The 12,864-nt window shown below is 52.5% G+C and overlaps 1 protein-coding gene across 1 annotated transcript in view; it reads left to right on the plus strand.

The window, feature by feature from the left end:
• Positions 1-12,864, plus strand: part of HS3ST3A1 (heparan sulfate-glucosamine 3-sulfotransferase 3A1) — a 33,708-nt gene that overhangs the window by 19,852 nt on the left and 992 nt on the right. The window contains exon 2 of the mRNA XM_027898075.1: positions 12,679-12,751. Within this exon, the coding sequence (XP_027753876.1) occupies positions 12,679-12,751 (73 nt within the window). The remainder of the gene's footprint in view (positions 1-12,678; positions 12,752-12,864) is intronic.

A 12,864-nucleotide genomic window follows, 5' to 3' on the forward strand; every position in this document is an offset into this window, starting at 1 on the left:
TTCACCTTTTTCTTATTCTTTCCTCCTGTCTCCTCTTTCTTTCTTTCTTCTGCTTTTTCTGTCTGTCTGTCTTGTCTTTCCACCTTTCTGAGACCTCAGCAAATTCCAGGAAGGCATCAGTTGTCTTTAACACCCAAAGGAAAAATCGAAGGGAAGGGTTCAATTACTCGCATGAAAAATGAGTTTCCTAACCGAGGTCTATCCATTTGCTAGTTGTGCTTGTTTTAAAACTGAATTATAGAGACTGCACATTTTTCTGGAGACCGATGCATTAATTTTTCTCAAAACAGACAAGAGAGAAGCAGAGGGAAAATAAGATAATAAGAGTTTCCACAGTGATTTATATGCCTTTGTGAAAAATAATGGGGGCAGACGACAGAGCGCTCCGGCAGCCGGGATAGCGGGGGAAGGGGCAGGGCGGGTGGCAGGGATGACTGCAAGGAAAACTGCCAGAAGTCCAAGTATGATTGTTGGTTTTAGATGATATAAGATCACTTCATGTCTCTGACTGGCTTGAAAAATCTCCCTTTCTCTCTCTCTCTCTACACACATAAAATACATACCATATGATGCACTTAAAATCAGCACAGGCTGCAGTGTTTATACAGGAAAGGATTGTGTTTCTGGCCGACCTCTCCTCAGCCCTCCTTCTTCTGCCGAAGGATAAACTGGGACCTTTAGAAAACAAAGTGGTGGCTGCAATTTTTAACAGATTTGCTCTTGCTTATATTGACACAGGGCAGGCGAGCCCTTCCCCTGGGCCCGTGGGCAGAAACCAGGGGGGGCCGAGTTTATTTTTTTTTTTTTTATCTGTTCACTTTGGTTTGATTTATATGCTAAAAGAGATATTTTTATTATAGTGCATAGTAAATTAGGTTTCTTTATTGCTCATGAGAGCCGTTTTCCAAAATTGGACTATTTATATAGAACACTGATTGCAATGTATTTCCGATCTTGATGTCTGACTGGAGGGAATAAAAACCCTACACTAAATCGTGGGGTTTTTAAAAAATAAATAAATAAATAAATAAACAAACCTGCAACCTTTTCTGAAATGAGATGAAATGGGTAACTTTTTCTCGAGGTGATGATGTGGCACTCAGCAGCTCCCAGGAAATCACGTTGGTTCAGCAGCTAAAGGCCTCTGGTGGGAACTGGAGGCTCCGGAAGGTTTTGAGGCGGTTTTTGAGGTCTGACCATTGTCGTAATCCACGGGAAACGCGTCCAGGAGGCCAAAGGCCACCGGAGCTGTAGTACCTACACTGATGTTTCTCTCCAATTATTTATAGGAATGATTCAGTGGATTTATTCCCCGTTGGCTTCCCAGCAGAAAATCCTGCGGCGCTCGGGCGGATGTGAGAGCGCGGGGAGGCTGGAAGTGATGCTTTAAAGCAGAACCCAAATCTGTTGCAGGGCAGATGGTTAATTGTGTGGTTCAATTTATTTGCCTAATGCAAATCATGTCCCGTTTGCCCGTGGCGCCGGGGGAACCCGATTCCTGTTTGCCTTGCTGAAAGCCGAGACTTCACGGAATCTTCTGCAGTTCCCACGTGAAGTTCCTCTTTGTGGTCCCAGCAGAGGGTCACTCAGGATCACAGCCTCTCCAGGGATGGCACAGAGAGAGGCTGGGATGGGGATAAGCTGCCAATACCACGTTGGTTTGCAGGATTCAGCCTCCCACCTTCATGTCTCCAGGCCTAAAAAAGTGCTACAGTGTGTGGCAGCATCCCCTTCTTCCATCCCCAAACCAGGCTCTGGGGAGGGTCTGTGGGGCTGGACCCCCAATCCCCTCCAGCCTTGGACCAGGAGGGTGTTTCTTGGGGATTTCCCAACTTCCCAAATGGGCCTAATTGAAGCCTAAAGAGATTTTTCACAGATTCATGTCTTTTCAAAGGAGAAATTTGCATATTAATAAGAAGCTGTTCAGACTGATTGGCTTAATGTGTTTGGGGTAAGTATAATTAAATGTCAAGGGAAATATATCATGAAGTAATGAAGCTGGAGTAATTTATCAAAAAAATAAGAGGGAGACACTTCCAATAACAAACAGTTCTTTAACCTTCCTCTTTAAGATGATTTGCTTAGTCAGGGCTGAAATGTGTGGTCTTGGAGATCCTTGGAGAGGCACACGAGGTGGTTATTGGTTTCGGGGGTGGAGGTTTTTCCATGTTCTCCCCAGTACAAACCCCTCTGCCCTGGGATGCCAAGGCTGAGCCCATCAGGAGTGTTCACCTGGGTTCAGGTGGAGGAAGGTGCAGTTCTGGTCCCTCCAAAATCACCAGTAGCACCTGGGAGGATGTTTGGGGGGTATTTAGTTGTGTAAGACTCCAGGGGTGCCCTTAGGGAGGAACAATAGGGTTGAGGTTTAGTTAAATCAGATGTTGGGTCACTTGGACCACATGTCCAGCCCCATACAAACTGTCCTCTGCCTTCCCAGTATCCCATCTAACCCTGCCCTTTATCAGTGGGAAGCCATTTCCCCGTGTCCTGTCACTCCAGGCTATTGTCCAAAGTCCCTCTCCTGCTCTCTTGGATCACTGGAAGGGACTCTCAGGTCTTCCCAGAGCTTCCTCCTCTCCAGGTGAATACCCCCAGCTCTCCCAGCAGAGGGGCTCCAGCCCTTTGTGGTCTCCTCTGGACTCCCTCCATCAGCTCCACATCCTTGTTATGTTGGGGGACCCAGACTTTGCCTCAGTACTCCAGGTGGGATCTCACCAGAGCAGAGGGGCAGAATTCCCTCTCTCAACCCACGCTGTGGGAATGCAGCCCAGGACATGGATGGTTTTCTGGGCTGCAGAATCACATTGCTGAGTCATGTCCAGCCTCTCATCCCCCAGTAATAGAGGCATCTGTGGAAGACAGCAGGAGTGTCCATTTTCATTAAGAGGGACCACAATCACAATAAAGCAGTGCCCAAAAGCCAACAGAACCAACCACCAGAAGCCTGAATTTACCCAAGCAAATCCATCTGGGAAATAAAGAATCACTTTTCATTTGGGACCCACGTTGGAAATATGATGAAATCACTGTGGGCCTGATTTGCTCCCGTGTGAGAATCAGCCGGTGCTGCAGGGACTTGGCAAACAACTTGTGCCTTGCACATGGAGCTCCAACCACTGCTGTCACTGGGGGAGGCACATGGTTCTGGGGAGGCTGGATGAGTGCAGGTCCAGATCTGCTGGAGACAGGCAGAATCTGTGCTCCCCAGTGCATGGCATACCCCAAATCACTCCCCAGAGCTGCTGGGAATGCCATGAGAGGAGCTCTCAGGCTGGATTAAAGAGCAGGGTGATGGGGAACCACTGCAGGACAGTGGCAGAGATGGCTGATGAGCCCATTCCCAACCCAACAGAGAGAATTCCTTTAGAAGCTGCCCAGTGGTGTCTCCATTCCCATATAAAGGATGGAGACTTGGTAAAAGGGGGCTGTGGCTGAGGGCTCCAGAGCTCTTCATCTGCTCCTTGTAGGCAAAGGGCTGGGATTTACCAGCAGTTAGCCACTGGAGAGAAAACAACTACAAAACTCCCCTTTTCCAAAGCCCAGATGGTCAGCTTGGAGGAGGTGGTGGTGGTGCCACCCGAGATTGCCTCAGCTCCAGTGAGTTCCTTGTTCCAGCTGAGAAAATCAATGGCCTGCACAGCTAATGGCATCTGGGGGGTTCTGCTTGTCGATAGCACTTAAGCACTGGTGGTCTCCGGGAGATGCCCAGATGTGTTTCCCAGCACTGAGGATTTTTAGGAGCCTCTCCCTACGTTTCCCTCTCCCAGACGTGTCCTGGGGTGCTGGGACAGCAGGATCACCTCTCAGCACAAGGAGACACCTGCCCAAGCCCGGGGCTCCCCGCTTACCTGCTGCCCTCAGAGCTTGAGCTCTGCCCATCAATAATTAATCAGAGCAATTAGGCAGAGGGTTTGCGTGCTGTAATTAGCTCTGATCAGTGCAATCTCCCTTCCCGGGGGGGGACAGCGAGGCAGGAGCTGAGCACTGAAAGCACAGTGGGGGCACGAGGCTGCTGAGCAGAGCCCCCAGCGCAGCCCCTCTTTGCGTGCAAACACTCCCCTGCCCTTCCCAGCCCTCCTGCTCCCATCGCTCCGGGGTCACGGGAGCCCACGTGAAGTCACGCGCGTGGCTGGTCCCACGGGGGTCTCCTGGGGGCAGACGAGCCCCTTATCTTGGGGACGCTGCCACTTCCTGCTCAAGTGCCCTGCCCTTGGCCCAGGATTGTTCCTGCTCTTCCTGACCGAGGTCAGAGCCCGAGATCCAGGAAGACTCTCCACCTCTGGAGTTATCAGGGACGCTCCGTGCAAACAAGCTGTTTTCTGCGCGGCGCTCCTTTGATGGGTTTCCCAGCTCCTTCGGAAGGGGAAAGGCTTCCTGGCTGTGACCTCGGGATGGGGTGACACTGGTTGTTACCCCCATAAATGCTGCGCTGGGAGCTGAGTGTCCTGGTCTGTTCTGGAGGCAGTGAGATTCCTGGAGTGTTTTGTTCTTGACTGCTGAGGTGGTTAAACCCATCGTTGGAGTGAGTGGAGCTGCCCACCGTGCTCGGTGTGCAACGGGGAGGGTCTGCTGAGGACCCCCCAGAGCCTGGCTCAGCCCCTGTGATGGGCACAGCATGGGTGCCTGGATGGGCACAGCCCTGTCCCTCTGTCACCCCTGCCCTGCTGGGCGGGCTGGATTTGGGGCTGGCACCTCTGGCCATGGGGGTTTGGATGGGGACAGGGAAAACACCTGGGGGGCCCTGTGGGCTGCAGTTTAGGCAGAGGTTTGCCCCTGTGTTAGGCTGTCAGCCAGCCCTAGACTTCAGAGGGATCTTGGCTGGAAGGAGTGGAGGGAGGGACGGGAAGGCAGCTCTGCTGATAAGATGCTGCTTGACAGATACAGCGTGGAAACAGCTGCTGCTGGCTGCAGATGTAATGAGATACATAAACACCAGGCCTTGCTCAAATAAACTCCAGCATCCGCCGTAAGGACGAGCCAGGGAGCTCCTGAGGCTGCTCCTGTGTGCCAGCAGCAAGCCCAGGGAGGGCACATTTGGGGGCTGGGGGCAGGAGAGGCCCTGCCTCTTCCAGGGTGCTGTCTTTGGGAAGGTGCTGTATTAGTGGTGTGCCACGTTTGTCCCCAGCAGTGATGGCTGTGTCCAGGGCTGTGCCTGCAGCACCCAGCAGTGACTGTCCCTGCAGCCTGGACTCTGGTACAGGGGGAGGTGCCCACACTCGGGTCTGCCACCAGGTCTGGTTTTTGGGCTACTTTCTCAAGTTCCTAAAAGTGGTGATACTCCCCGTGTGCTCTGAGAACTGCCCTTTTCATCCCAGCACAGCCCAATCCAACAAGAGCCTGTACTCATAGAATCCCAAAAGGGTTTGAGGTCAGAAGAGACCTTAAAGCTGGCCTTGAACCAGGGATGGGGCAGCCACAGCTTCTCTGGGCAACCTTTGCCAGTGCCTCACCACCCTCACAGGCAAGACTTTCTTCCTAAGAATCACTCCAAACCTACTCTCTTCATACTTCATGTTTGCTCTAATTTTTTTCAAGTCCACTGGAATATTGGACATGATAAAAACCCTGTGTTCCAGGGGCACATCCTGGGGAAGCAAATAACCCAGGGATCATTCCCTGCATGTGGAAATGAAGCAGTTCTCCTGGACACCTTTCCAACCACAGCCAAGGGAACAAGACCACGTTTATCCCAGCAGGTGATGCGCTCAACCTGCACAGTTTGGGGCAGAAGGGCAGAGCCAGAGGAAATCCCAAGGCCCCTGACTCTACTGCAGTTGTTTTGTGAGGGTGCAGTGTCCTCCAGGAAATGATGGCTGTGTTGTACCAAGATTTCCCTGAGTATTATCTTTACCCAGATAAAAGGATGGGTAGGGGTAGGAGAGACCCACGGTCTCCACTGTCCTCTCCCAGGACAATTCCTGCCTCTTAGTTTGCTCCAAGCTCAGCCTAATCCATCCTCATTAAAACCAATGGCAATGGTGTCCTTTTGCTATATGCCAGTTGGTTTTGATTTTACATCCAGCAACACCAGTGATTTTCTTTTTTCCTTGCAGACCTCTCTGATCCTTTGCCCCTTTCCTTTCAGCTGCCTCAGTCCCACAGCTTTTCTTGGAGGGTTTTTCTTTTGCTTTTTTTTTTTTTTTTTCATTTTTCTCCATTTCCTGAAATGCCTCTTTCCATGTATTGATTTCACCTGAGATCTGAAGGAAGGCAGAGCAGGAGGCTCAGCTAACTCCGATGTACCCTCACAGCTCATCAAAGCAAATTTAGAGCCTTGCTAGAGCTGCCAGGGCAGCACAGCCCCTGGGCTGAGCCACTGGTCTCATGGGAGGGAGGAATTCATCTCTTTAGGCAGTGTTTTTCTAATTTATATATACATACCCGCTCCTGGTTACATCAAGTTATCACTCTTGCCAGAGCATCTTTCTTTTCAATCATCTCCTGTACATGCTGTAATGGTACTTCTGGGAGTGTGGGCTGGAGGGGGAGGGAAGGGAAGAGCCTGTGAGAGCAACTTCGGGGTTTTTTATAAATTTCTGTTGCAGAGTCACTCCTTAAAAATGATTTGAAAGAAAAAGAGAAATGCTGGGGGGGGAGGAGAAGACAACCTGCTGGTGGCTGCAGTGGCCCAGGGAGGGATGCACAGCACCCCGGGGGTGTGAGGCTGCACCAAGCCACAGTGCTGGCCGTGCCTCAGTTTCCCTATTCCCCTTGTTCTTCATGCTGGAGAGGCCTCTGTGTTTCCCCCAGGACTGTCACCTGCCCATCACCCTGGTGTCCTTCTCCTTCCTGGGGACAGAAATTCTGGCAGCGTTTCTATAGGGAAGTGAGACGTGAAATAAACCCCCTCCGACGGCTGATTTTCCCTCTCCGCTCCGCTTCTCTAGCTCTGACCAGTCCTCCCTGTGAGCATGTGTTGCATTTCTGGGAGCAGATTTGGCCCTTCCTTGCCAGGAAGGCTCTTCTGTGGGATCCAAGGTCCCACAGCTGATTGCAGAGCTGTTGGGCTCTTTTGGAAAGAGCAACAGTTCTTTGATATGGTTTTTCCTGCGATGACCTCTTCAGTGGCACTTCCCTAAAAACAGCACTTGCCACCATGAGAGACTTCCTTTCCCACCGTTGCTACAGGCTGGGGAGCTCCAAATCCCAACTAAACCCTGGACATTGCACTGGGAGCAAAACCAAACTGCAGCAAACCAGCTGAGCAGGGAAAAACTAACAGGGGGCAGATTTTTCCTTTGCAGTTTGCCCTAATTTTAATATCCCATTCATTGACAACTACTCAAGGAGGCTCCTGAGATGTCCTAATACCTGCCATGGGGGTTTCCTCCCCACCATTTCTTTGTGTGTATCCCACTGCTTGGACCAGTAGCTCAGGCTACTGGCAAAGATGGAAAAAGCACCTGAAGCAAGGCTGGCCAGGGAAGGTGTCTTGGGGTGCAGGGTAGGGGTCAGCAGTGCCCTCTTTCTTCTGCTGTGTCTCATAAGCCCACAGCTCCTCCCAGGCTGTGTAATGGGAAGATCCTGATAGCCTGGCTTCATGTTTCTGCTTCATTCCCATCCTTTATCCTGTGGATAGTTCCTCTCCCGTGTGCCCTTTCGGGGTTGAGGCCAGAGCAGCAGGAACACGGCCAAAGATAAGGGTAAATATGAGTGTGGGGAGAAGGGCCTCGGCCACAGCAGCTCCTCCTTCGCTGCTGCTGCTGCAGGCAGGTAGGGAGAGCACTCAGGTGACCCAGTAGCATTGCTGGAGGGGTCCAGGGACACAGGCATTGTCCCTGAGCTGCCACTGCCAGGCACGTGCCCCGGCTGTGGAGTTTTCTGCATCTCAGGGCTCGGTGGTGGTGGCTTTGCACTTCAGGCTGTACCTGTGCTGTGTTTGCTTGCAGACCCCTCTGCTCCCCTGTCTTGCACCCAGTGACCTGTCACTGCCCCAGGGACAGCAGAGCCTGTCAGGGGGAGCGTGTGCCACCTCCAGCTTGCTGGTGCTGCGACCAGGACATCAGCATTTGATGGTATTTCTCCCTCACTGCTCATTCCCCCTGAGCTGTTCCCCGCTGTGGCACTGAGGAGCTGCACTGCTGCAGGATGCAAACCCCAGTGCTGGTCCAGACCCATTCCCTGCATCCTCCTCCTCCCCAGGGACATTGTCATTGCCATTTCAGGCAGAGCACAGACTCAGTTCTCTGCTGCAGCTGAGCTCAAGGCTGGTGGGTGCAAGACCCTTCCATGCCAGCACAGGGCAGGGAGATGACACCATCATTGGCATCAGGCTTGGCACACCTCCTTCTGGATGATCCTTTCAGTCCACCCAGCCTGGATACCCGGGCTCTGGCAGGCTGATTATTTTTAAAAAGTCATATAAGGACTGCCAGGAAGAAGGAACTCACCTTCTGGGGTTAAGAGGAGATGAATCCTGCCCTCAGCACGTGGTTGGGGCAGGTTTTACTGGAGCCCAGAGAACCCACGGGGCTGACCTGTAATCACAGCAGCTTTATTTATTGCTCTGGGTTGCAGTGGCATCAGGCCTGGCGAGGAGCTGCCCTTATCTACTGACGTCAGCCTCCCTTGGAGAGAGAGCTGGACCAGATTTATGTGGGAAAGGTTTGCAGCGAGTCCGTCCGCAGCTGCTCTTCGTGCCTTGCCTGCTGCCAAGGAGCCCAGGAGGTCCTGAGCAGGACAGGGCTTGGTCCAGCTGGGAGCAAAGCAGCAGATGGACTTCAAATAGCAAACTCACATCGGGTTTTCTGAATCCACTGACCAAAAGCTGCTCCGATCCCTGTGGGAAACAGCAGCCCAGGGCTGCTCCTCCTACATGGAACAGGCTGTTCCCTCCCAAAAATCCCATTTCTGGAACAACCAGTGCTTGTTTTCTTGCCAGTCACCAGCTCCTCCTGCTGCTTGGAGTTGATGGGACAGCAGCACAGGTCAGCTGAGGGCAAAACAGCTGTTCTGACCCATTTCCCAGCCCCTGATGGAGCCGAGGTGTGTTCCCAGCACGAGCTGGTGGCAGACACCACCAACACCCATCATTGCTTCTGCTCCTCCAAGCTGAATTGCCAGGAACACAACCCTGGGGTGCTCAGCCTTGTGAGGAGGGAGGGTTTTGGACATGATTTCTTCCCTGGAGTTGTGCTCTTGATAAGAACAGAGGCTCGAGATCAGAAGGTGTCTCTGTGGACTCTGATCTCTGGGGCAGGGCTTGAGCCAACACCCTTGGAAACTTAGAGTCCAGCTTCTGAAGGGCTTCATTGTACAGTCCACAAAGAGCTACAAAACCCATAATAAACATGACACCAAAGGTCAGCTCCCACACCTGCAGGGCCTGAGGGTTGGGAACCGGGTACTGGGATGCCCCAGTGTGACCCCAACATTAACGTGCCTGCGTTCAGGACTGGTAAACCAAGTGCATCAGGAGATCCCTGAGCAGCCCCACGTGCATCACTTGGACCTGTCACCCTAATCCTGGTGCTCAGCCCTTGCTCAGCACCACCCCATCCTGATCTTCTGGGGCTGCTGACCCTACAGCTGTGCCTGTCTTGCTCTGGCCTGGGGCTGGAGGCTTTGCTGCAGCAGCTCCCAGGGAAGACAAATCCAAGCTGCTTCATGACCAAAGCGAAGTCCTGCAAAGCCCATTGGGGTGAGGAAGGGGTCACAACCCCCCTTCATGAGCTACCTCCAGGGTCTTTGGCCAGACACAGGATGAGCCGTCTTGGACCTTGGACACCAGGGCTGGGAAGAAAATGTGGACCTGGGGAAGGTCAGATATGAATGTACATGCCTGGCTGAAATGCTGCCTTTGAGGAAAGTCTTCCTCCCCTATTAAGTAATTAAATAAAGCTCCGGGCTCTACTAAAATTAAAATAACAGAATCCATTTATTCTGGCAGGGCTCGCTGGTGGCTGCTCTTGCCAGAAACATTTTTGTGGTTCTTGCCTTTTCAAGTGGCTCTTTTGCAATAAAACCCAGATGCCATTAGTCCAAGGAGGCCTCCAGGCAACTGTTTATGTCCATGAAAGATGCCCTTTGTAATGAATTAATCTCCCCAGCGCTGTGGTAGCACATTCCCGGGGCTCCCAGGGTGTCCTGGCCCGCCAGTGGAGGTGTGTGTTCATTCCTGGGCACTGAGGGACACTCTGTGTTGCAGCCTTGCCGTGGAAGGGGTTTAATCTGCTCCTTGGGAAGGCACAGCTGAGATTTCAACACTTACCAGAACACAAACAGAAGTCAGTGCCATCCTGCTGCCCTTGTTGTGCTGCTGCTCTTACTCAAGAGCAACTCTGAGCTGCTGGAGGCTCTTACAGGGGCAGGGACCAGTGGGGACTGAGATGGCAGGCAGTGGGGAAGGGGGTATGACCTGGTTCCTTCACCCTTCCAAGGGTTCAGGTGCTTGCAGATGACTCAGTCATTGCAGGGCAATGCCACCACATCAGAGAAATGGGAGTTTGATGCACATGGGGGAAAAAGGTGATTCATAGAATGATTCATAGAATGGTTTGAGTCAGAAAGGACCTTACAGATCATCTTGTTTCAACCCCCTGCCATGGGCAGGGACACCTTCTACTCGCTCAGGTTGCTCCAAGCCCCGTCCAACCTGACCTCGAACCAGGGATGAGGCATCCACAGCTTCTCTGGGCAACCTGTGTCAGGGCCTCACCACCCTCACAGGGAAGAATTCCTTCCTAATATCCAATCTAAACCTGCCCTCTTTCACTTTAAAGCCATCACCTCTTGTCCTGTCACTCCATGCCCTTGTCAAAAGTGAGGCTGCCCTGAGCAAAACCCCATCCAACCAGCTGCACCAGGCCAGAGCAAAGAGACTTCCAGCCCAGTGCCTCCTTCCAGATGGTGGCTAGTATCAGGCATCCACAGACAAGTGTATGAAGGCTGGGGATTGCAGATTTCCTCCTGTTACCTCCTCCCACTTGAGGGCAGTCAGGACTGAGGGCTCTCCCCATGGCTCAAGTGGCTCTGGGACTCCCACATTTCTCAACCACCATAAATTTGGCCAGTCTGTTTCTCAGCCAGTTGTGCTTTTGGCCTTCTCAGCATCAGCTGATGGTAAATTCCACCGTAGAATTATGTGTCTGCTTGGCAAAGGCCACCTTTAGTTCAGCTGTGGTTCCCTTTACGTCTTCACAGCCTTCAGGCCACGTGAGAGCTCCCTCATACCCCTCAGCTCGTTTATTCTCCATCCCAAGTGCCCTAAATTCTTGGAGTCTCCCCTGAAGAGAAACCCTCAGCAGAGATTTGGCTTCTCTAGGACCATGCCTTTGCTCAGCCTCTGTGTAATATGGTTGCAAAGGGAATTGCTTTAGGGTAGGGTCATTCCTTGCTCTCTCATTTGTAACATAACAGCCTGGGGTTTGGTTGTTATTGGTGTTTTTTAGCTGTTGTTGGCTTTTCATTGTTGCTTTTTTGATAGATGAGTTTAATTTTGCTGGCATATTGCAGAGGTTTGCAAAGCAGATGTTGTTGCTGCTGCAGGACGGTGGCAGTAAAGCAGGGACGGAGCAGTTCATCACTGAGCGCGGGTGTCACGGCCTCAGAGGGGTCAAAGCTGAGGGCTCGGGGTGTGGGGGGCTGCAGTTGCCATGAGAACTGCTGGTGGCATGGCAGTGAACCTCACTGGTGCAGCAGCCAGCTCCCATCCATCTCCCCTTCCCCCTGGGAAGGACGGGACCGTCGGAATGTCAGCTGGGGAGAGGAAAACGCTGCCGAGAGGCTGGAAGGCAGGATGGGTTCGTGTAACCAAGCGATGGTGGTGTGAATCACTGGTGTTTTGTAGATTCTGGCCCCTGTCTGGGGGTGATACACAGGGTGATGTGTGTGAGGGGGTGGGATGTGGTGTGGCAGGCAAGGAGGAGCAAGGAGAGGAGCTGGCTCTTGCACCTTCCTGGCTTGCCTTGTTTATCCTCAGGTTATCCTGCCACCAAATCCTGTGGTCCTTTAGCAAACCACACCCATTCCTGGGCCAGGAGGGCTCTGAACTCTCATGGGGACACTGGAACAGGATGAACCCTGGCCTGAGCCCCAGGACCCTTCCCACTCCATCTAGGACAGCTTCCCGAAGCAACCTGTGTGTAGGATGTCTTTAGCTGAAAGAAGGAAATTGCTGAGGTCAGGGAGCTGCTGATGCACGTTTTTATGTGGCATCAATTTGCTGCCACCTTGAAAATACCAGAAGATAAAGTCTTGTATCCGGGCCCCTGAAAATCCCTCTGTCCAGCAGGAAGGGAGTGTTGTTACTCCAGGAATTCACTGTTATTCCAGGGAATTTAAGCCACTGTGCAGGAAACCCCATTGTGGGCAGGGAGGAATTTAAAGGGATAAGGCATTAGGATCGTGAAGGTGTGCTGTGTTCTTACAGAGCCACTGCAAGGAGGGAGGTGGGATCCCATCAAGAGGGGAGGCCTTGAAGAGGCCAAATGAGTTCAGGTCTTATTCCAGGTAAATAGGCAGGTAAAGGAAGTGGGAAATCAGGAGCGAGCTCAGATCTTTGCAGAATCTCAGAGTATTATGGGCCTCCTGAGGAGGAAAGAGTTGGGCTGGAGGTGTGATGCTCAGGACCATCCTGCCCCTGATACCTGGGACATGCCCACATTACTGCCCACATCACTCCTCCCCTCCACCCAGGGAGTTTTGGCTCTAACGTGTCCCTCTCTCCCCTTATCCCAGGGACCTGATGCCCAGGACGCTGGAGGGGCAGATCACCATGGAGAAGACCCCCAGCTACTTCGTCACCAAGGAGGCCCCAGCCCGCATCTCCTCCATGTCCAAGGGCACGAAGCTCATCGTGGTGGTGCGGGACCCCGTGACCAGAGCCATCTCGGACTACACCCAGACGCTCTCCAAGAAGCCCGA

This window comes from Empidonax traillii, unplaced genomic scaffold, assembly GCF_003031625.1.
Source record: "Empidonax traillii isolate 1590-97213 ecotype Southwest subspecies unplaced genomic scaffold, ASM303162v1 scaffold577:size403777, whole genome shotgun sequence".
Taxonomy (NCBI): Eukaryota; Metazoa; Chordata; class Aves; order Passeriformes; family Tyrannidae; genus Empidonax; species Empidonax traillii.